This window comes from Talpa occidentalis, unplaced genomic scaffold (assembly GCF_014898055.3).
Source record: "Talpa occidentalis isolate TD23 unplaced genomic scaffold, MPIMG_talOcc4v2.1 talOcc4.2, whole genome shotgun sequence".
In the NCBI taxonomy this organism is placed as follows: Eukaryota; Metazoa; Chordata; class Mammalia; order Eulipotyphla; family Talpidae; genus Talpa; species Talpa occidentalis.
The window spans coordinates 57,422,583-57,443,275 of NW_023602073.1; the positions used below are offsets into that span (position 1 = coordinate 57,422,583).

At 43.5% G+C, this 20,693-nt stretch overlaps 1 protein-coding gene across 3 annotated transcripts in view; it reads left to right on the plus strand.

The window, feature by feature from the left end:
* The window catches only part of ANKS1A (ankyrin repeat and sterile alpha motif domain containing 1A), a 224,096-nt gene that overhangs the window by 177,141 nt on the left and 26,262 nt on the right, over nucleotides 1-20,693 (plus strand). For 2 of the 3 annotated variants that reach the window (XM_054698737.1, XM_054698736.1), the window contains exons 25-26: nucleotides 2,673-2,791; nucleotides 20,240-20,401. In XM_054698737.1, the coding sequence (XP_054554712.1) occupies nucleotides 2,673-2,682 (10 nt within the window). In that variant the 3' untranslated portion in view covers nucleotides 2,683-2,791; nucleotides 20,240-20,401. Of the gene's footprint in view, nucleotides 1-12; nucleotides 2,651-2,672; nucleotides 2,792-20,239; nucleotides 20,402-20,693 lie in introns of those variants that run through there. The other variant, XM_037519554.2, reaches the window with a different exon arrangement.

The following is a 20,693-nucleotide window of genomic DNA, read 5'->3' on the forward strand; positions in this document are numbered from 1 at the left end:
GCTTCTGCCAAGCTGAGCCACGGAGGAACCAACTGTGCTGCGGAAACACAGACATGGGGAGCACAGGCTCCTGCCGCCGCCACCACCACCACCACCACCACTGTCTCACCTGCAGCTTGAAGACCCAGGCCCAGCCACTGCCTGGAGGACTCCTCTTGGCTGCTTGGCCTGGGCCAGCCACTGCCAGGCCTTGCAAAGCGAGTCCTACCCTGGTTGCTGAGAAGCGTCCCAGGCCTCTAGCAGATGAGACTGGAACTCCAGAGGGTCAAGAAGTAACTTGTCCGGAACACATTTTTTTAGTAGAAGAAAACATTTTTATAAAATGAACTTTTAACACTCGGCTCAAACCTCTAGGTTAAACTGCCAGTCTAGACAAATGGCCATAGGGTCACAGGATGGCAACTTGAGTTTGGCCAAAAGGCAGTCAGTGCAGCCCGCTGGCCTCAGGATGGCATCTGGGGGTGGTCCCGTCAGCCTGAGGAGAAGGCCGTAGCCTGTGGGTGAGGCGAAGGAACAGGGGCAAGGGCAAAACTGACGGCTGGGTGCGTTCAAGAGCTGTTGTTCCTTAGGAAATGCCAGTGTCCTGTGCCTGTCTAGAGCTGGGCCCAGCCTTCAAGGCACCTAGCAAAAGCAGGGGCTGCCAGGTCACTTCTGGGCTTCCAAACGTGAAGTCCCCAGGGCCAGACAGAGATGAGCAAGCAATTCATGGTGCCGTGATGTCTAAGCTGGTGCCCGTGGCTCAGTGGCCACAGCACGGCTGGCAGCCACCCGGCCCACAGGCCCTGGGGACGCCAGATGCCCAGGCTGAGTCAGAAAGGTGAAAAAGCAGCTTTGTTTGGGGCATTAATGGGTGGGTCAGCTACGATACCTACCTGCCAGTTTGAGATTTGTCTGATCAGGTCTGCGTGATCAGGGCTTATTTGGATTCTCTGAATTATTGGTTTAATTTGTATTTCCCGCAACTGGGCTCATCCCTGGCTCCAAGTATTGAGAAAGCTAACTGAGGCGACGGTCCATTGGCTTCTCCCCCAGCACGGCCTTTGGGGCAGGCTGGTGTCCTGCTGCCACCTACACCTCCTGCTGACTTGCTTCGTGTTCTTGCTTTGGTTGCGTTTTTCCTCCCGGGGTGTAGTAGAAACGAGGGGGCTAATAGTTCCAGGGAAGCTGAGGGCAGTTGGCTCAGCTGTTCGTTCGGTCCCATCCGAAATGGGTAAGAGGGGAGCATGTGCCCCCAGGGGTGATTGAGCAGCCTCTTGCTCAGCTGGCACGGCTGCCTAGTCCTTAAGTAAATATTCTAGGCTTCAGCAGGGCTTCTCTTTAAAGGTTGAAAGAGACAGGTTGTGAATGGAAATTCTCTGCTAGTCTGTGTGGGCAGGGCGCAGCACGTCCTTAGGCACGTTTGCAACCCCTATGGTTGACCAAAAATGGAAAGCAGGACTGTGTCTTCCTGCTGCCTTGAGGCTGGGCCTGGGCATCAACTCCCCTCTGGAGTGGAGACCAGTGATCCTCCAGCTTTTTGGTACTAAACCAGGACCTCCACACTGCAGGTTTGACTTCCCTTCCTGCTTCTTCCAGAACCCGTAAGGACCCCGGTAAGGATCAGCTTACAGTGCAGTATCCAGCCCCTGCTCCCCGCAGGAAGCTGAGGGGGTGGGTCAGCTGTGCTGAGGTGGCGGTGCTCATGCGGGGGCCCTTCCTTCTGCCTGAGGAAGGCCAGTTTCCTCCAAGTAGCCTCTCTGGGTAGGTGGTAGGTCCAAGGAAAACTGTAAACACTACAATGAGCTCCTCAAGCTGTCTTTTTAAGTCAGAGTAGGTATTTCCTCCCCTTGAAGCTGCTATATCGTCTTTATTTATTCAGGGTGTTTTCATATTGGAAAGCCTTGGTTAGTCTCTCTGGCTCTGGGTTTTAAGAATGGTTTATTTCTGAATGTAACATTCCCAGGGAGGAATGTTAGAGCTCTAAGGACAGGCTCCAAGTGGAAAGCCCCTGCTTCTGCGCTCCTGAGAGCAGGTCACAGCGCGGCAAGCCCCTCACTGCGTTTCTGGACTGTGAAGGAGCCCGTTCCGCGGCGCCTGAGCGGGCTCTCTCTCTCGCCTCTCTCCTGCCTGCCAGCGCCGCTGAGCAGTAAGACTGCCTGTGCCATGCTCCACACTCTGATGGGCCCTACAGATTCTGGGGGATTTCCTTGACAAGCTCAGGTGGAGCAGACAGCAAGCATGGTTGTGGCTGTTGAGACATTGCTAGTCTGACCTCGGTCTGTCTTTGAGGTGCCCAGGCCTGCAGAATGACTGTCAGATACAGTTCACAAAAGTGTTGCTGAGGGTGTGGCATTGGGACTGAATTGTAATAAAAATGTTATTTAATCGTTGTCTGTATTTTGATACTTGAATGACTTCCCCTTTATTTTACTGTACATATAATTGTTAATCTGTTCGATTTTGTCTGAATTACACACATCTTGTGGTACCAAACATAACCAATCTGTGCAACAATATGGACTGACCTCACTACACGAGAGAGTGTAAATATTCCTGGGCTTCCAGCTGTGGTTTTGTTATTTTCATAACTGTACAACTTAGAACAGACTGAATTAATAAATGAGAAGCAACATGAAACCCGCCCTGCTTTTTGGAGTCTTTGAATTGGGAAATTTCTCGATTGTTTTTGGCAGGTTGTTTTGAACAGACGGGATACTGGCTCTGGGTCGACAGTGAATACCCTGCTCTGGCTGGGATGATTTTGGCAACTCTGCTCTGTCTAGGATTCTTCAACAGGAAGCTGCCAAGGCTGGTCAGTATAGTAAACCCTGTGTAGGTGCAAGGGCCCTGAGATTCACCGTCTCCTTAGAATCTTCTCTAAATACCGAGAGGGGGCCATATCCTGGCCGGGGCTACAACTCTCGCCTCTCTGCCTCCTGGTCTAGGCGGGTCAGCCCACAGACACTCACTGCGTGTCTGTGTATGAGGCAGTGAGAGGGATTTAGAGCCATGGAAGAAAAGTATCTCCCTTGAGAAACTTAAGTTTGGTTGTAGAGGTTAGGCTTTACACGTGCACAACTGCTACAGGCCAGAGTGGTGCTTGAGACCCAGAAGACAGCCCTGGGGCTGTGGGGCTTCAGAGGGATGGAGTGCTGCTCCCAGAGCCGGGTGCCAGGGACGGGGGTCCTGGGCTGGCATTTAATTTTTTATTTTTTTAAAGATTTATTTATTTATACACGAACCAGGATACAGGCCAGATGCGCGGGAGGGTGAGAGGATTCACCAGAGACAGAGAGGGGAACAGAACAGGTAGACTGAAGAAACACACTGCTGAGGGGCGCAGCAGGTGAGGCAGGAGAGGTCTGCCGCACCATGTGGGACCCTCGCCGGCCGACCAGGATCGAACCGGTGCTGCCAAGGCTGCAGACAGCTTCACAGCGCGGCGCTCAACCAACGGCGCCACCAGGGGAGGCCCTGGGCTGGCATTTAAAGGAGAGGACTTGGAAAGGCACAAATGACACTGATAAACCATTGATCAAGTACCTATATTCCAAGCCCCATGGAAGCCTTACAGGTAGCCATCCCATTAGTCCCCACACTGTTCAGAGTATTATCTAGTTACCGAGAAGGAAAGGGAAACACATACCTGCCCAGGGTCAGCTGGAGGCCCCTGGAAGCCAGCTGAACCGATGACTTCAAATTGTCCTCAGAGCCCCTAGTCCCATGCCTGCCCCAACCAAGCTGCCTAGCACCGCCCACTTATTCATGAGTTCATTCATGAGTCTAGAGTCCATTTTTTAAAGGGCTTTAAAAAAGAAAAGGGCCGATCTGTTCCAATACCCAGTGTATTTATGAAGAAAACCAGCCTGAGAATAGGGAGATTACTTTTTCTTAGCCACCCAGCAAATGCGAAAGAGGACTGAAATCGCATTGTAATTGGCAAAGTAGACCAAGGCCTGGTTGTGGAGGGCCCATAGTCCAGACTAAGGTTCCTCAACCTCACACCCCATTGCTGCCTGGATCTGGCACTCTTTGCTTGCCAGAAGGAACTTTACAGCCAGAAGAGAAAGGTCTGGACTTAACCTCTCTTGAAACGATACAGGTTCACTTTCACCATCATCATCCATTTGGTGCCACAGAAGCCTTACTTGTGACTCTTGCTTTACGCAGTTGGCCCCAAAACTGCAGTGCTGACTGTGCTTTGGGAGCTTGATGAGTGGGGAGACGGACCAATGCACACTGGGCACCGGGCCTGCTCTTCTGAGCCCCACGCTGCAATGCTGCACTGACTAGGAACCACTGTAGAAAGGAAGGGAGAGAATGAAGCACTGGAAGGAGGAATGAGTTGGGGTGAACATAAGGGTGCATCCGTCCACACTGCCTCCACCCCTGCCTTTCCTCATTCCCTCTGACTCAAGACACTGGTCTCCTCAATACCTGGAGGCAGGAATAGCAGTTGTGTCAGGCACTGCTGCTGCTTTTTGTCTTAGAGTGCAGTGTGAGGTAGACCCTCACGAGGCCTCTTCCACACAGTCTTCTCTTTCCTGTCAAGCCCATTTCTGTCACATTCCCCATGTCCTCAGCAGTTAGCCCCTCTTCACAGATGTGCTGTGAAGTAATGCCCCAGTTCCTGGGTCAGCTGGGGGGCCTTTCCAAGTCCTCTCCTTTAGGTTGAGAGAGATCCCCCTTCTGCAGTGACCAGGCTGATGAGGACACAGAACTTTGCAGACTGGAATTCCTCCCAGGGCAGCCCAAAACACTGTCTTGTCAGCCTTGGCTCATCATTTCCGGCTTCCTAAACCTAGAGGGTATCTAGCTGCCACCTGAACAGAGACGAGCAGACCTTTTGGTACGTCATGCAGCTCAACCTGTGTGCCTCATGCAGCACTAGTTGTCATCAACTAATACCCAGGGAGCGACATGGGTTGAAGTATCCAGTGTGCAACGCAGCCCCTTGGACTCTGAATTCTTATTTCAGGATGCCTCTGTCAGGAACGCTTATAAACAAGCATTTACTAACTAAATGAATTTCCTTAACACCATAGCCAACGAATCAAGATGAGACAACAGGGGGAGCCGTACAAGAAGATAACTTTGCTACTTATACCAGAGTTAATGCCAGATGGCTCACATATTTAAATGTAAAAAATAAAACCCCAACAAAGTTAGAATAGGAGACACTTTTTCATAATTGTAGTATGACAAAGGCCTTTCCAAGCATGAGACTCTTAATTCCTTTTTTAAATATTAATATATTCAACTATAAAATCAAACATTTCTACATAGCAAAAAACACCATTAAAAAAGTGAGGGCATCTCTGGTGGTGAGGCGGTTTGAACGCAGCACTGTGAAGCTGTCTGCAGCCTCTACAGCGCGGGTTCAATTCCCGGCCAGCCAGGGAGATTCCCACATGGTGCAGCAGACCTCTCCTGCCTCGTCCGCTGCTCCTGTCAGCAGTGTCTTCAGTCCGTCTGCCTGTTCTGCTCCCTACTCTGTCTCTGGTCAATCCTCTCACTCTCCCTCCCGCACCTCTGAACTGTTCCCCAGCTATTGTATAAATAAAATTACAATAAATCTTTTTTAAAAAGTGAAAAATAATGTTTATACTACACATAAGAATGAACAATTTGACAATGGCTATCAAAAGTAAACTAGAACTTCTACTTCCAGGAAGATCAAGTAAGCATACTTTTCTCTATTCTTCTTAAGTACAATGAAAATTCCTGGCAGAAACACCAGTGGACACAGATAAAACCCAAACAAAAGCCTGTTCTCCCAAGTCGAAATACCAATAGAGGCGCAGCCTCGCAGACAAAGCTTCAGACACTCACTGCTCTATTCCAGCCACAGACTGTTTTCCACAGAAAGAAACCAGCCCACTCGTAGACAGGCCAGCAGAAGCTGAGTGGCGAGCCTCGACTTCCAGCCTTACCAGATTGCAACATGCTGTCCCAACACTCCCCTTGGGGTGGTGTCAGAAGAGGTCTGGTGGGGGATTCTCACCATCTCCCAGCAGTAACAAGGCTGTGCCTGAAAATATAATTAGCAATGTTATAATCTCAGCGGACGGTCTCAACAGCAGATTTGCCAGGAAAGAGACAAAATCCACAAACTGAAAGAACAGTGGAAATACACAATCTGAACAACAGAAACAAAAAATAGACTAAAGCAAATTGAATCGTCTCAGGAAACTATGGGACTATGACAAATGATCAAAATTTTGTGTCACTAGAGTTCCAGAGGGAAGAAAAAAAAGGGGGAGCCTAAAAAAGCACTCAACCAAATAATGGCTGAAAACTCTCCAAATTTGGCAAGAAACATAAACCTACAGATTTAAGAAGCCAAGCATACCCTAAACCAGATAAACCCAAAGAAATCCATGCCGAGGTACATAATAATGAAATTTCTAAAAATGAAAGACAAAAAATTTTTGTAGCAGCAAAAGAAAAATGGCATCTTACCTATTGCAATAGTAATTTGACTGACTATTGTGGATTTCTCAGCACTGTGAAGGCCAGGAGGAAGTACCATATTTTTCAGGTGCTGAAAGAAAAATCTCTGAACGCAGCTTCCTACACCATATGAAAATATTCTTCAGGAATGAAGAGAAATAGAGACATTCTCAGGTGAAGGAAAACCAAGGGACTTAATCATCTGCAGACCAGCTCTACAAGAGTGATGAAATGCTTTTCTGAACAGAAAGGAAATGATAAAAAGAAGAAAACTTGGAACATCAGGAAGGATGAATGAACATTAAAAAAAACATGAGTTTAGAAAACTTCAGTTTTCTAAAATTATTTTTGCATCTGTTTTGAAGTCTGAAACAGTCTAATGTGGTTCAAAATTGTGGTGGTAGTAATATTTAAAACAATTATCTTTTAAATGACTGAGGACAAAGGGATGTTAAGGTGTTTATACTTTACTAGACTTGGTAAATGATAACACTAGTAGACTGCTAAGTTATGAATATATGTAATACCTATAGCAAATACTAAAAAAAGTTATGCAAAAGAAAAATTAAAAAACACTATTAATAAAAAAAAATTATTTTCAACTATCTCACAGGGATAGAGGAGATAGAAAACTGAAAACAAATAAATGGTAGACTTAAGCCCGAACATAACTACACTAAGTTCAAATGGGCTAAAAGCACCAATAAAAAGAGACTTGGAGGAGAGAAAATAAAAAGCTTTAGAATGCCTTAAAACATAAGCTGCTATCAACTCATGATAACCATAAAGCAAAAACCTATAATAGACAAAAGATAATCAGGAAGAAATACAAGTATTCCACTGAAGAAAGTCACAAACCAAAAAGAGAGCAAGAGAACAGAAACTATAAAACAGCCAGAACATAATTATCAAAATAGCAGTAAGTACATACCTATCAAAAATAACTTTAAGTATAAATGAACCTAATTCTCCAAAAGGCAAATTAATTCATAGATTAAAAAAAAATCACAAAGACCCACCTATATGCTGCCTTCAAAAGATTCATTTCAAATGTAAAGACATACATGGACTGAAAGGAAACAGATGAAAAGATATTTCATGTGAATGGAAACCAAAAGAAAGCTGGAATAGCAGTACTGACATCAGACAAAATAGACTTTAAAACAGACTGTACTGTGAATCAAAGAAGGGCATGCAGTAATGATATGGGGGGCAATCCAACGAGAGGATATAGTATTTATAAATATTTATGCACCAAGCCTAGGAGCACCTATATATATATATATATATATATATATAGCAAATATTAGCAAACTTAAAGGGAGAAACAGAGCAATATAATCATATCCCACTTACATCCATGGATCCAGACAGAAAATCATTAAGGAAACGTCAGCGTAAACAATGGTATACCAGATGGATATAGACATACACTGTTGAACTCAACAGGTTTCCAATCTCTGTACTTTCCTGCCACCTGCAACTGAGACATCCAATACACTTGCCACCCCTACCCCAGGCTGACAGATCTAGAACACCTGCTATCCTGAACAGAGAAACACTCTACAACAGAAATTTCTAATTCCCACCTTTGATGCCTAGTGTCCAAGTCCTCTTTCATACCTATTACCCCTCACTAGTTCCAGCCCTCACTACTCCGACAAATACAAAAACAACAGTTGAAAATATATCCTTACTCAAACCCCTATAAAATAAAAGATGAGAACACAGCAAAATGCCAGAACCAAAAAACAAACAAACAAACAAACAAAAAAACCTGACTCAGTGGAGTTGTAGAACATGACAGAGGAGAAACCAGGGGTGGCAATGCTGACTTAAAAAGCAACAACAGAATAGAGATAATGAAAATATGAAGTAGTTACATTCAGAAATAACGAAGTTAAGAAACCCTATAGCTGATTTTAAAAATACAACTGAGGGCCTTAATAGCAGACATAGAAAGCAATGGAGAGAATTCATGGACTTGAGAACACAAGAACAGAACAAAGTAGAGAAAAGAGAATTAAATGAAAACAGTGTAAGAGCTCTCTGAGACAACTTAAAAAAATAATATTTGTATAGTGGGAATCCCAGAAGAAGAGGAAAAAGGCATAGAAAACTGATTTAAAGAATCACTGAAGGGCCTCCCTGGTGGCGCAGCGGTTGAGCACTGGGCTGCGAAGCTGCCCGCAGCCTCTGCAGCGCCGGTTCAATCCCCGGCTGCCGGTGAGGGTCCCACATGGCGCGCAGACCTCTCCTGCCGCCTGCTGCTCCCCTCAGCAGTGTACTTCGTCATTCTGCCTGTTCTGTTCCCCGCTCTGGCTCTGGTGAATTCTCTCCCCCTCCCGCGCTTCTGACTGTACCCAGTGCTTGTATAAATAAATAAATAAATCCTAAAAAAAAAAAAAGAATCACTGAAAACCATCATCTGAGGAATGAGCCAGAAGTTGTGATCCAAGAGGCACAAAGATCCAAACAAAATAACACCAGACAGACACACACCAAGACACAGTAGTAATAAAACTGTCAAGAACCAACAATAAGGACAGAATACCAAAATATCAAGAGAATAAAGGGTAACCTATTGTTGGAGACCCCTGAGGCGTGAGGTGCTGGGACAAGGAGAATGTCAGGGTCGTGACTAGGAGACTGGTCAGCATGGGCTGGAAGACTGGCCCGTGTCCAGACCACGATGTCCTTTCTTGTGTCAGCAAAGCTAAGCCTGAAAAACAGCAAGATTAGAAAGGGAGTAGAATATAGCTGATAATGCAGAAACTTGGCGGTGAATGTGAGCCTGGACAAGGCTAAATACTGAGAGAATGATTCACTGTCTCATAACTAACGGAGAGGGAAGGCGGGCTGGTTTGTATCAATAAAAATGAGTTGAACCAGGCACTCAGGACTTGAGCTTGGACTGAGAAGCCTTGGGTCCCCTGGGTCCCGCTTCCCTTAAACTCTATTTTGTGCCTGTCATTTCTTTATTCCTCAGTTCTTTTGGATTCCTCTCCTCAACCCTGTTCACTGGAGCTGATCTCTGGCAACCTATAAGGAAACATCAATCAGACTAATAGCAGATTTTTTTAAAGATTTATTTATTTATACATACAAGAACTGGGGAACAGTTCTTGGCGAGGTGGGGTGAGAGGACTCACCAGAGACAGAGTGGGGAGCAGAACAGGTGGATCTACTGAAATACACTGCTGAGGGGAGCAGCAGGCAAGGCAGGAGAGGTCTGCTTCGCCATGTGGGTCACCTCATGCTGCAGAGGCTGCGGATAGCTTCATAGTGCTGAGACTTAACCCCTTGCACCACCATGGAGGCCCTATCAGCAGATTTTTCAACAGAAACATTACAAGCACAAGGGGACTGGAAGAGATAGTCAAAGTACTTAAAGAAAAAGACTTCAAAAAAAAATTTTTAAAGACTTCCAGCCCAGAATTCTGTGCCCAGCAAGATTAACAATTAATACAGAAGAAGAAGGAATTTATTGAAACGCAAGAACTAAGACCAAGCTGTATATGAAAGAAATCCTAAAGGGGTTATTACAGAGCAACAGAACAATGGATATCAAGGTGACAAAAGACACCTAAATTACTTAACGTAGAAGAGGAGGAGACAGTAACAATGTGGTCCATTAGACCCAGTCAGAGACCACACAGTCCAATGGGGCACACAAATAGTCCATCATATACTAACCTCAGTAGAAACCTCAAACAAAAAATAAGAGTAACACCTAAGACAATGGAAATGGAACCCAAAGAAAACATAATAGGAAGCCCCCCAAAAAAGGTAAAAAGACAAGCCAAGCCAAAAACATAACAAAATGATAACAATTAAACTTCAACAATTGCCTTAACTATAAATGGTGTGAACTCACCAGGCAGAAGATGCGAGAGTGGCTAAATGGATTTCAAAACAAAATCAAAGTTTCTGTTTGCAAGAAGCTCAGCTATAAAGAAAAGCAGAGACTTAGAATTAAAAGAAGGAAGAGGTGACTCTGCATTTTCTCTTTCCAGCCTGTGTGGAGCCATGGGCATCTCTCAGGACAACTGGCACAAACACTGCAAGACCAGCAAAAATATGAGTTGAGATGCCCAGCTGCCAACACCGAGGTTGGCCCTCGACGTGTACACACAGTTCCTGTATGGGAAGGCAGCAGGAAGCACCATGACTTGAGGCTAGATGCAGGGGACTTGTCCTGGGGCTCTGACTACTGCACTCACAAACAGGGATTACCATGTTGTCTACAATGCATGGTGAACCACACCCGCCCTGACATGATGGCACACCATACCAACAGCAGTACATGTCCTACCATGCACCAGGTTGCAGGAAGGCCCAAGCTGACTCCTGACCCAAAGAAAATTCAGAAGTATGATGAAAAGAAAAAGAATACCAAAATCTGTGATCGTTTGGAGGAGCAGTTCCAGCAGGACATTCCTTGCATGTATCCCTTCATGACCAAGCAGCATGGCCGAGCAGATGGCTATGTGCTAGAGGGCAAAGGGCAGGAGTTCTAGCTAGGAAAATCAAGGCCTGGAAAGGGAAGTAAATCCTCCTCCCTTCTCTCTTAACTCATGTAATAAAGGCCCTTGTTGCTCTTAAAAAATTGAAAAATAAAGGTTGGAAGCAAATGACAACCCCCCCCCCCGCCCAAAATCAGGAACAGCTATACTTGTATCTGATAAAATAGACTTTCAGTTAAGACAGGTAAAAAGAGATAAAGAAGGATACTGTGTTATGATTAAGGGCCAATTACAACAAGAAGAAATAACACTTATAAATATATGGGTACAGAGTGGTGGATCATCAAGATAAAAAGACAATAAAAGAACTTAAGAGAGATATTGATGACAACACAATAATACTAGTAGACCTTAAAACTCCACTTACAATGGACAGATCAATAAGACAAAGTATAAATAAATAATATCTTTAAATAGGTCTAACAGATATCTATAGATTACTTCACCCCAAAACTACTACATACACATATTTTTCAAGTACACATGGGACATCTTTAAGAGTAGACCGCATCTTGGGACACAAGTAAGTTGTCAATAAAACTACAAAGACCAAAATTATACCTAGTATCTTCTCTGATCACAGTGTCATGAAACTAGAAATCAACTACAGGAAAATAAGCAAAACAACCACCTAGGCTAGGCTAACTACCAACATGAATAAAACAATCACTAAAGAAAGAGAAAAACAACCATAACTAGCACAGACATACAAAAGACTATGGGAGGTTACTATGAACAACTGTATAAACTTGATAACCCTGAAAAAAAAGGATGAATTTCTAGATCAGCATAATCTACCAAGACTAACCTAGGAAAAAGCAGATGAACTGAACAAACTAATCACAAATATGGAAACTGAAACATTAATAAAGAAATCTTCCAAAAAACAAAAGCTCAGCAACAGATGATTTTAAAAATGAAATTTTCCAAACTTTTAAAGAGCAAATGCCCAATTTGAGCAATGCTCAAATTGTTTTTAGAAATACAAGAAGGAATCCTCTCCTGATCCACCCTAGGATGCCAGCATTACTTCAATACTGAAACCAGACAACGACAGCATAAGAAAATTACAGTGTCCTTGATAAACATCAATGAAAATTTTACAGACCAGTGTCTTTGATAAACATCACGTAAAAATAACAAAATACAGGAAAGTCAAATTCAATAAGATTATATACCATAATCCAGTGGGATTCATCCCAGGGTGCAAGGATAAAGTTTAATATACATAAATCCAATAATGTAGTATACCATATCAACAAAAGTAAAGATAAAATCATATGATAATAGGGCCTCCCCTGGTGGCACAGCAGTTGAGCGCTGGGCTGCGAATCTGCCTGCAGCCTCTGCAGCGCTGGTTCAATCCCCGGGCACCAGTGAGGGTCCCACATGGCGCGCAGACCTCTCCTGCCGCCCGCTGCTCCCCTCAGCAGTGTATTTTGGTCCTTCTGCCTGTTCTGCTCCCCACTCTGGCTCTGGTTAATTCTCTCACCCTCCAGCGCTTCTGACTGTACCCAGTGCTTGTGTAAATAAATAAATAAATCGTAAAAAAAAAGTAAAAAAAAAAAACTGAAAAAAAAAAATCATATAATAGATGCAGAAAAAGCATTTGGTAAAATTCAACTCCCATTCATGATAAAAACTCTAAACAAGATGGGAATAAAAGGAGTCTACCTCAACATAACAAACTCCATGTATCACAAACCCAAAGTCAATATAATACTCAAAAGTGAAATACTAAAAACCATCCCCATAAGATCCAGCCCAAGAAAAGGATGCTTGTTGTCACTACTTCTGTTTAACTCACTATTAGAGTATTTGGCCAGAGCTGTCATACAAACACAGGAAATAAAGGGAATCCAAACAGGAAAAGAAGTGAAATTATCATATCTGTAGATGACATGATATTATATATAGAGGATCCTAAAGACTCTATCAAAAAATGGTGACACATTCCATCATATCAACAATAAGGGTATTTTCGGTGACTCAACCCCTGTGGTAGGGAATTAAAAAATGAAATTAAAAACAACTAAGATTAAATTAAATTAAAAGCTTCTATATGGGAAAGAAAATACAAGAAGATTTAAAAGACACCTGACTACCTGGGAAAAATATTTATACAATATGTAACTGATAAGGGATTAATATCCAAGATATATAAAAATTCCCACAATCCAACAACAACAAAAACCCAAATAGTCCAATTAACAAATAGGCAGCAGATATGAACAGACAACTCACTAAAGAGGATATCCAACGGGCCAAAAGACAACAAAAAATGTTCGTCATTCCTAAGAGAGATGCAGATGTAAACGACAATGACATACTCACACCGGTGAGACCAGCCCATATCCAAAAGACCCCCCAACAAGAAGTGCTGGAAAAAAATGTGGAGAAAAAGGAACCCTATTATAATGTTGGTGGGAATGTGAACTGGTGAGCCATTATGGAAAGAAAGCAGTCTGGATTTACCTTAAGAAGTGAAAAATAGAAATACCTTGCAACTTCACAATCCCACTTTGGGGCACATAGCCACAGAATATGAAACCATCAACAAAACCCCAATACTTTCTACAATATTCACAGCAGCATTATTTACAATAGCAAGGTCACAGAAGCAGCCAAAAGTGCCTTCAACAAATGAATTGATCAAGAAGAAGTGACACATCTGCTGAAACACAGCCTTTTTCAACAAAGTGGAGGGAATTTGAAAAAATTATCTGCAGCAAGCAAGTCAGAACAATCAAAACAAATACTGGATATTCATACAACAGAAATTTGACAACATAAAACACTTTCAAAAACTGCTGGACAGGGCCTCCCCTGGTGGGGCAGCGGTTGAGGGCTCGGCTGCGAAGCTGCCTGAAGTCTTTGCAGTGCTGGTTCGATCCCTGGCCGCAGGCAAGGGTCCTACATGGCGTGCAGACCTCTCCTGCCACGCCCGCTGCTCCCCTCAGCAGTGTATTTCATCAGTCTGCCTGTTCTGTTCCCTGCTCTGGCTCTGGTGAATTATCTCACCCTCCCGCGCTTCTGACTGTACCCAGTGCTTGTATAAATAAATAAATCTTTTTAAAAAACCCAAAACTTAAAAACAACTGCTGGACATCAACAAACATCCTAGGGACTCTGAGGTGATGAGGGAAGAAGAGAGAAAGGGACCAGGGGACAAAGGAGATGGTGGGGGAGGGAGGGAATAAAAAATAGAATAATTTTTTTTTAAAGAATGGTAAAAAAGTAATGAGTGAATTAGAAGCGAGTTCTCTCTCACACACTCTTGGAGCTCACTAGAGGGCCCACTAGGGAGACCTGTGCTTTGTGTCTCTGACAGAAAGTGATGCTGACTTCGCTGCCAGCCAGGGAAGATGGCGGCTCCTCCTTGCCCAGCAAAGGTTCACCTAACAGAGAATTCCCCAGAAGTGAAAAACTCACCACACCTCAAGCTCCCAATTGCCTTCATTGGACTCTTCACTTGTATTTTACTTCAACTTAATAAAGGAGTGCCTCTCTCTTTTGTTCTGGGAATTATGTGGACGAGTTGCCCTGAGAACAATGTTTCAAATTGCCTTTCTTTATTTCCGAATAAAGCCATTTTGCTGGTGAAATAAGTGGCTTACTTGTTAGAACTCCACAATACAGTACATTCCATTCAAAAGTAATAACACACATTGTTCTCAAGTGCACAGGGAATATTTCCAAGATAAATTATAAGTTATGCCACAAAACAAATCTTAATAAACCTAAGAAGATTGAAATCACATCAAGCAACTTTGTATGAAGCTAGAAATCAATTATAAGGAGACTGGAAAATTCATAAATCTATGGAGACTAAACAACATTCTACTGAAAAAACAGTGGATCAAAGGAGAAATTTTACAAATCTACTATGAGATGAATGAAAATGAAAAAATAATACACCAAATGTTATGGAATGCAGTGAAAGCAATTCTATAAAGAGAAGTTCATTGCAATAAATACCTACCTTGCGACAAAAGAAAAAAATGACAAACTACTTAACACTACACCTCAAGGAATTAGAAAATGAAGAACAGGGCCTTCCCTGGTGGCGCAGCGGTTGAGTGCTGGGCTGCGAAGCTATCCGCAGCCTCTGCAGTGCTGGTTCAAACCCCGGCCGCAGGAGATCGAAGGGTCCCCCATGGCACGCAGACCTCTCCTGCCGCGCCAGCTGCTCCCCTCAGCAGTGTACTTTGTCAGTCTGCCTGTTCTGTTCCCAGCTCTGTCTCTGGTGAATCCTCTTATCCTCCTGTGCTTCTGACTGTACCCAGTGCTTGTATAAATAAATAAATAAATAAATCTTTTAAAAAAGGAAGAAAGAAAGAAAATGAAGAACAAATGAAGCCCCAAGTAAAATAAAAAGGCAACCTAATGAATGGGAGAAAATGTTTGCAAATCTCACATCTGATATGGGATTACTATTCAAAATATATAAAGAATGAAACAACTCAAGAGCAAAAAACAATCCATCTAAAACTTAGAAAATCTGAAGACATTTTTCTAAAGGAAACATAACAAATGTCTAACAGGTATAGCAGTTCCTCAAAAAATTAAAAATAGAGCCAGCATATGATCTGGGAGTTCCACTTCTGGGCATTTATCCAAAGAAAACAAAACACTAACTTAAAAAGTTAATGTGACCCCCATGTTCACTGCAGCATTACAATAGCCAAGATGCAGAAACAGCCTACATGTACATTCATGGATGAGTAAAGACATTGGTATATACATAATGGATTATTATATAGTCACAAAAAATGCTATTTTGCCATTTGTGGCACCATGAATGGAGAAATGGGTGCAAGGTATCAAAGGCATAAACTCCCAGTTATAAATAAATGATGGAGATGCAATGTACAGTGTGGTGACTGGCACTGTATTGTTTACTTGAATTGGCAGAGAGAATAGATCTTAAAAGTACTCATCACACACAAAATGTTTATAACTATGTGTGATGATGAATGTTAAGCAGATTTATTGTGATCATTTCAAAATAAATACAATATCTAATCATGATGCTGTGCACCTGAAATTAATGTTACATGTCAAATATACTCATAAATAAATGAACATTACTTATGGGTGACAACTCCCAGATTTATTCCTCTAGCATAAATCTTTCATAGTACATATAATCTCTCTCTTTAGATCAATTACCTTAATATCTCCACTTGATATCTCACTGACATCTCAAATTTATCATCTTAATTTACCTGGTTCTCCCCAACCCTGGCTGAAACTTGAACAGAAATGACAGAAATTGGCACACTAGATTTAAAAACATAAGCCAGCTCTATGCTGTCTACAAACACTCAAATGATAGCAGTATAGGTAGGATGAACATAAAGGAAGGAAAGTTAAACAGAATACAAACATTAATCAAAGGAAAGCAGGAGTGGTTGTATAAGTATCTTATAAATTTCAGAGCAAAGGAAATTACAAGGGGGGCATTATATGGTGATAAAAGGATCAATGCACCTATCAGTAAACCCTATCAATCCTAAATGTATTGTAAGAGAAACAGCAAGGAGCAACCAGTTGGTGGTGCTCATAGTCAACTCACTGATATTTGGAGCTTTCTAGACTCCAAACCCTGGTATCAACTAAATGGTAGAAGGGGGAGCTTCTCAAACTCCATGGCTCATGGCAAATAGGGCGGGACCTGAGAGGTTTTGGCAGTTAAGCTGCTGAGGCTCTTGGCTAGAATGCAGAGCTCATGATAGTTAAATACTGGGCAGTTAAGCTGCTTGTGAGGAGAAGTGTTTGTGAAGAACCTGTCAGCTTGCCCACATATGGATTTGGCTTGGACCTTGGTCTCTGCTCAGTGGATGCTCTCTGGTGTATGACAGAATCTGGCCACATGCTAGCCTGTAAATTGTCATTCTCTGTCTGTCTGTCTGTCTGTCTCTCTCCCTCTCCCCTGCCCATGTAAATAAATGCTATTTTTTTAAGATTTATTTATTTATGCATACAAGAACTGGGGTATAGGCCAGAGATGCAGGAAGGTGAGAGGATTCACCAGGGACAGAGTGGGGAACAGAACAGGCAGATTGACTGAAGTACACTGCTGAGGGGAGCAGCGGGTGAGACAGGAGAGGTCTGCTGTGCCATGTGGGTAGCTCCCTGGCCGGGGATTGAACTCATGCTGCAGTGGCTGCAGATAGCTTCATAGGTTGCATCTTAACCCCTTGTGCCACCAGAGAGGCCCAATGCTGTTATTTTTGTTTCACACTGCCTGCTTTTGAGACACGTCCTACAGTTGTCAGCACACAGGTGAGGGCCCACCATCCAGGTCATCTTGGGTTTGCTTGGTTTCAGCTTGGCACCAAACATAGGATCAGATACTGTGATTGACCAGCCTAGGGTTTCTTCCTTTCATTGGCCACCATAAACACACTGCAATTCTGGACATGTGGCAAGATTTTTCTGTCTCTAAGTTAGAGTTCAGTAAGTTCAGTAAGTTCAGTAAGTTCAGTAAAGTTCAGTTCTTGTGTGTTTTTGCCTTAGATATGGGTTCAATATTCAGTTCAGTGCCTCTGCTTTTCCTTCCTCCTCCCTTCCCCACTTCCTGTCCTTCCCTGCTTCTTAAGTTTTGGTTTGGGCAATCTGGTAAGATCTGGCATGTGCAAGAGTTTTATGGGGGATCCTATGGGCATATGTTTGAGGCTCTTTTATAATTTCTCAGGATTTTTACCACTGGGGGGTTTCTTAGGGGTGTGTGTGTGAACAGCAGCCCCCTTCCCCTGATACCTGTATGAGGGAGGAGCAGGAAGAGGAGGACCACCACTTACTGGAAACTCTGACCCACCAGGGGAGAATCCCCTCCAAGAGGTCAACGCCCCTCCTAGGAAGGCTGTAGAGGCTCTGCAGACCTCACTGCCCACACCCCCAGGATAGCACTAGAATGGCTTCTCCTTCTCATACTAGATGGGGCATCCAATTTGGTCAAAAGAGCTTCCCTGGAGTTGGACAGTTCCCTCTTTGCCGATTCCTAATGGACAAATTGAATGACGGGGCAGCCTGCCAGATACTATTGGTCACACAACCCCCTTCCTACTGGAGACCTCCTGATTTGGAGAAGTTCTGCCCCTCCACACCAGCAGGATCCTAAAAGGATTGGCTACTTTGCTTGCCTCTATTTTTGTCTCCCATCAACCTACCTGGGCAGACATACACTCCATGGTACGAGCACTATTGACATCAGATAAATGGAGAATGGTTTTAAGGAAGACCAGTGAAAAGGCTCATTGTTTCCATCAGGAGGGTCTAGCAACCCCAGAACCTAAAGTTGTCCCAAGAGCAGACTCTAACTGGGACCCAATGATGGGGGAATGGAAAGGCTAGAACACTAAAAGTGGGGCTTATTAAAAAAATTTTTTTAAATAAGCAAAAGGGAGGGGGGCTGAGGAAGGGAATTCCTAAGCAAAAGTGTTTGGGTAAGGTACTAGAACTTTACAAAAAGCCAATGAGTATCCATCTGAGTTTCTTGAAAGGACTATCCAAGCTTACAGTACTTACACAGATGTCATCCAGATGCTCCAGAAAATGCGTAGATGATTAACATGATTATTCACTGGGTAGAGTATTCTGGATATAAGGAGGACATTAACCAAGATAGAAGGTGCTGTAGAGATGAATCTTTCCCAGTTGTGGATGTGGCCTATAAAGTTTACAATAGAGAGTGAAGCCAGGACAGGGTTTAGTGGGAAAAAAGACAGGATATGGAAAGGAAGGAGAAATTAACCCCCTGGAGAGAATCAGTGTGCCTACTGCAAGGACAAGGGATGTTGAAATGACAGATGTTCCGGGTGGAAGCAGGAGTGAGAAAGGAAGGGGAAAGGAAAGGAAGCAGACGATAGCACAGAATGAGGATCCTGACAAGGGTTGCAGAGGGAGGCCAGGCAAAATCAAAAGAATGAAGCCGCAGAGGAGAAGGAAATGAGACAAATGGTAGCCCAGGATGGGGGCTTACATGAAGAATACATGGGCCCAGGGGCTCCACTTGATCTAAAAATGCCTGTTATATTTCTCCTTGAAGCCCCAGTACTTTCACTGTGAAGGACCATTTGCTCAAAAAGATCTTGGCAAAACTGTGCCAAGAAGTCCATCAGGCACTGTCCATTGCCTTCCTTCGGATAAGAGGGGCTCTGAGAAGTGGTCTACACTTAAGATTGTTGGAAATTGAAATTTAATTGTCTTTTGAAAACCATTCCAAGCTTCGATTTTGAACACTGCACCAGACATAGAACAAGAATGTAGGGGGCCTCCCCGGTGGCGCAGCGGTTGAGTGCTGGGATGCGAAGCTGCCCGCAGCCTCTGCAGCGCCAGTTCAACCCCCAGCTGCTCCCCGGCCACCGGAGGAGGGTCCCGCATGGTGCGCAGACCTCTCCTGCCGCCCGCTGCTCCCCTCAGCAGTGTGCTTCGGTCCTTCTGCCTGCTCTGCTCCCTGCTCTGGCTCTGGTGAATTCTCTCACTCTCCCGCGCTTCTGACTGTACCCAGTGCTTGAATAAATAAATAAATACATAAATCTAAAAAAAAAAAAAAAAAAAAAAGAATGTAGGACCAAACAGTATGCAAAATGCACTCAGGAAGTTTTAGCTGTAACTCATAACCTTGCTCTCTCTAGGATTTATACCTCTAGATGATCTTTCATCCCTGGTGATTGGGGCTCACTCTAGATCTGGCAAAGTAGAGATGCCCAAGCCCAACTTTCAGAAAAATGTTCTGGTCCTTATGATGTTTTGCAAACCACTCACACTTCTTCAAAACTTGCAGGGATTTATGCCTGCAAAACTTCTTCAAAATTTGCAGGGATAAATCCCTCTGACGTGATACACCCAGAAGGCAATCCCTGGGAGATCAAGACCCTCTGGTCTTATGAACCTGTCAAAGATGTGAGATATTTAAGAAAAAGACAAAAAAAAACTTAAATGTTTTTTCTTCCAGTTTCTGTTGCAGGCCATCCAGGATTAACTTCCTGGTAAACACTGAAACCCTGAGGTGATAAGGCTATGATCCTTTCCTCCTTGGCGAATGCTCTAACTAAACTTCCCCCCTAAGTCAAAGGCATGCAGAATGGCATCTGAAACCACGTGACCTCTGCTGACACTCCATTTGGGAAATTTGATTTTGACTCCATGGGGGGAAAAAGGCAACTTGGTTTTGATTTTGGCTTTTAATTGTTGATCTTCACAATTTTTACTTTTGTGCAGTTTATATATATGCATATGGCTATATTTTATTTTTCTCTTTTGTCTATTTGCAGATTGCTTTTGCAGATACATGTGTGCTTCAGGTGAACAAACAGCCTGGCTGCTTCAATGTGAGTAGAGCTGCCTTTCCAGCAGGCAGTGAGAAGAATCTACCTTATCAGGAAGCAGAGAGAAAGCCATGTGTGCAGAGACGAGTGAAACCGCAGCTGCACAAGGTAAGTCCAAATGGGGTACGTCTGTATGTCTTCCCCTTTGTATCTGATTGTTCTGGCCCCCAGAGGATATAGAAATTGTTATAGATGGTGCCTATAGAAATATGGAGTTCAAAAATATAACGGGAATTTGTTCAAGTGCTTCCAGGAAGCATGGTCTGGGATTACATGGGGTTAAAACTTCCCAGAAATCTGAATTTAAAAAATTAAATCTTTTGTCCATAGAAATTATGAGCTAAATATATATATATAAAATGGGAACTGGTACAAGTGCTTCCGGAGATAATCTGTGCTT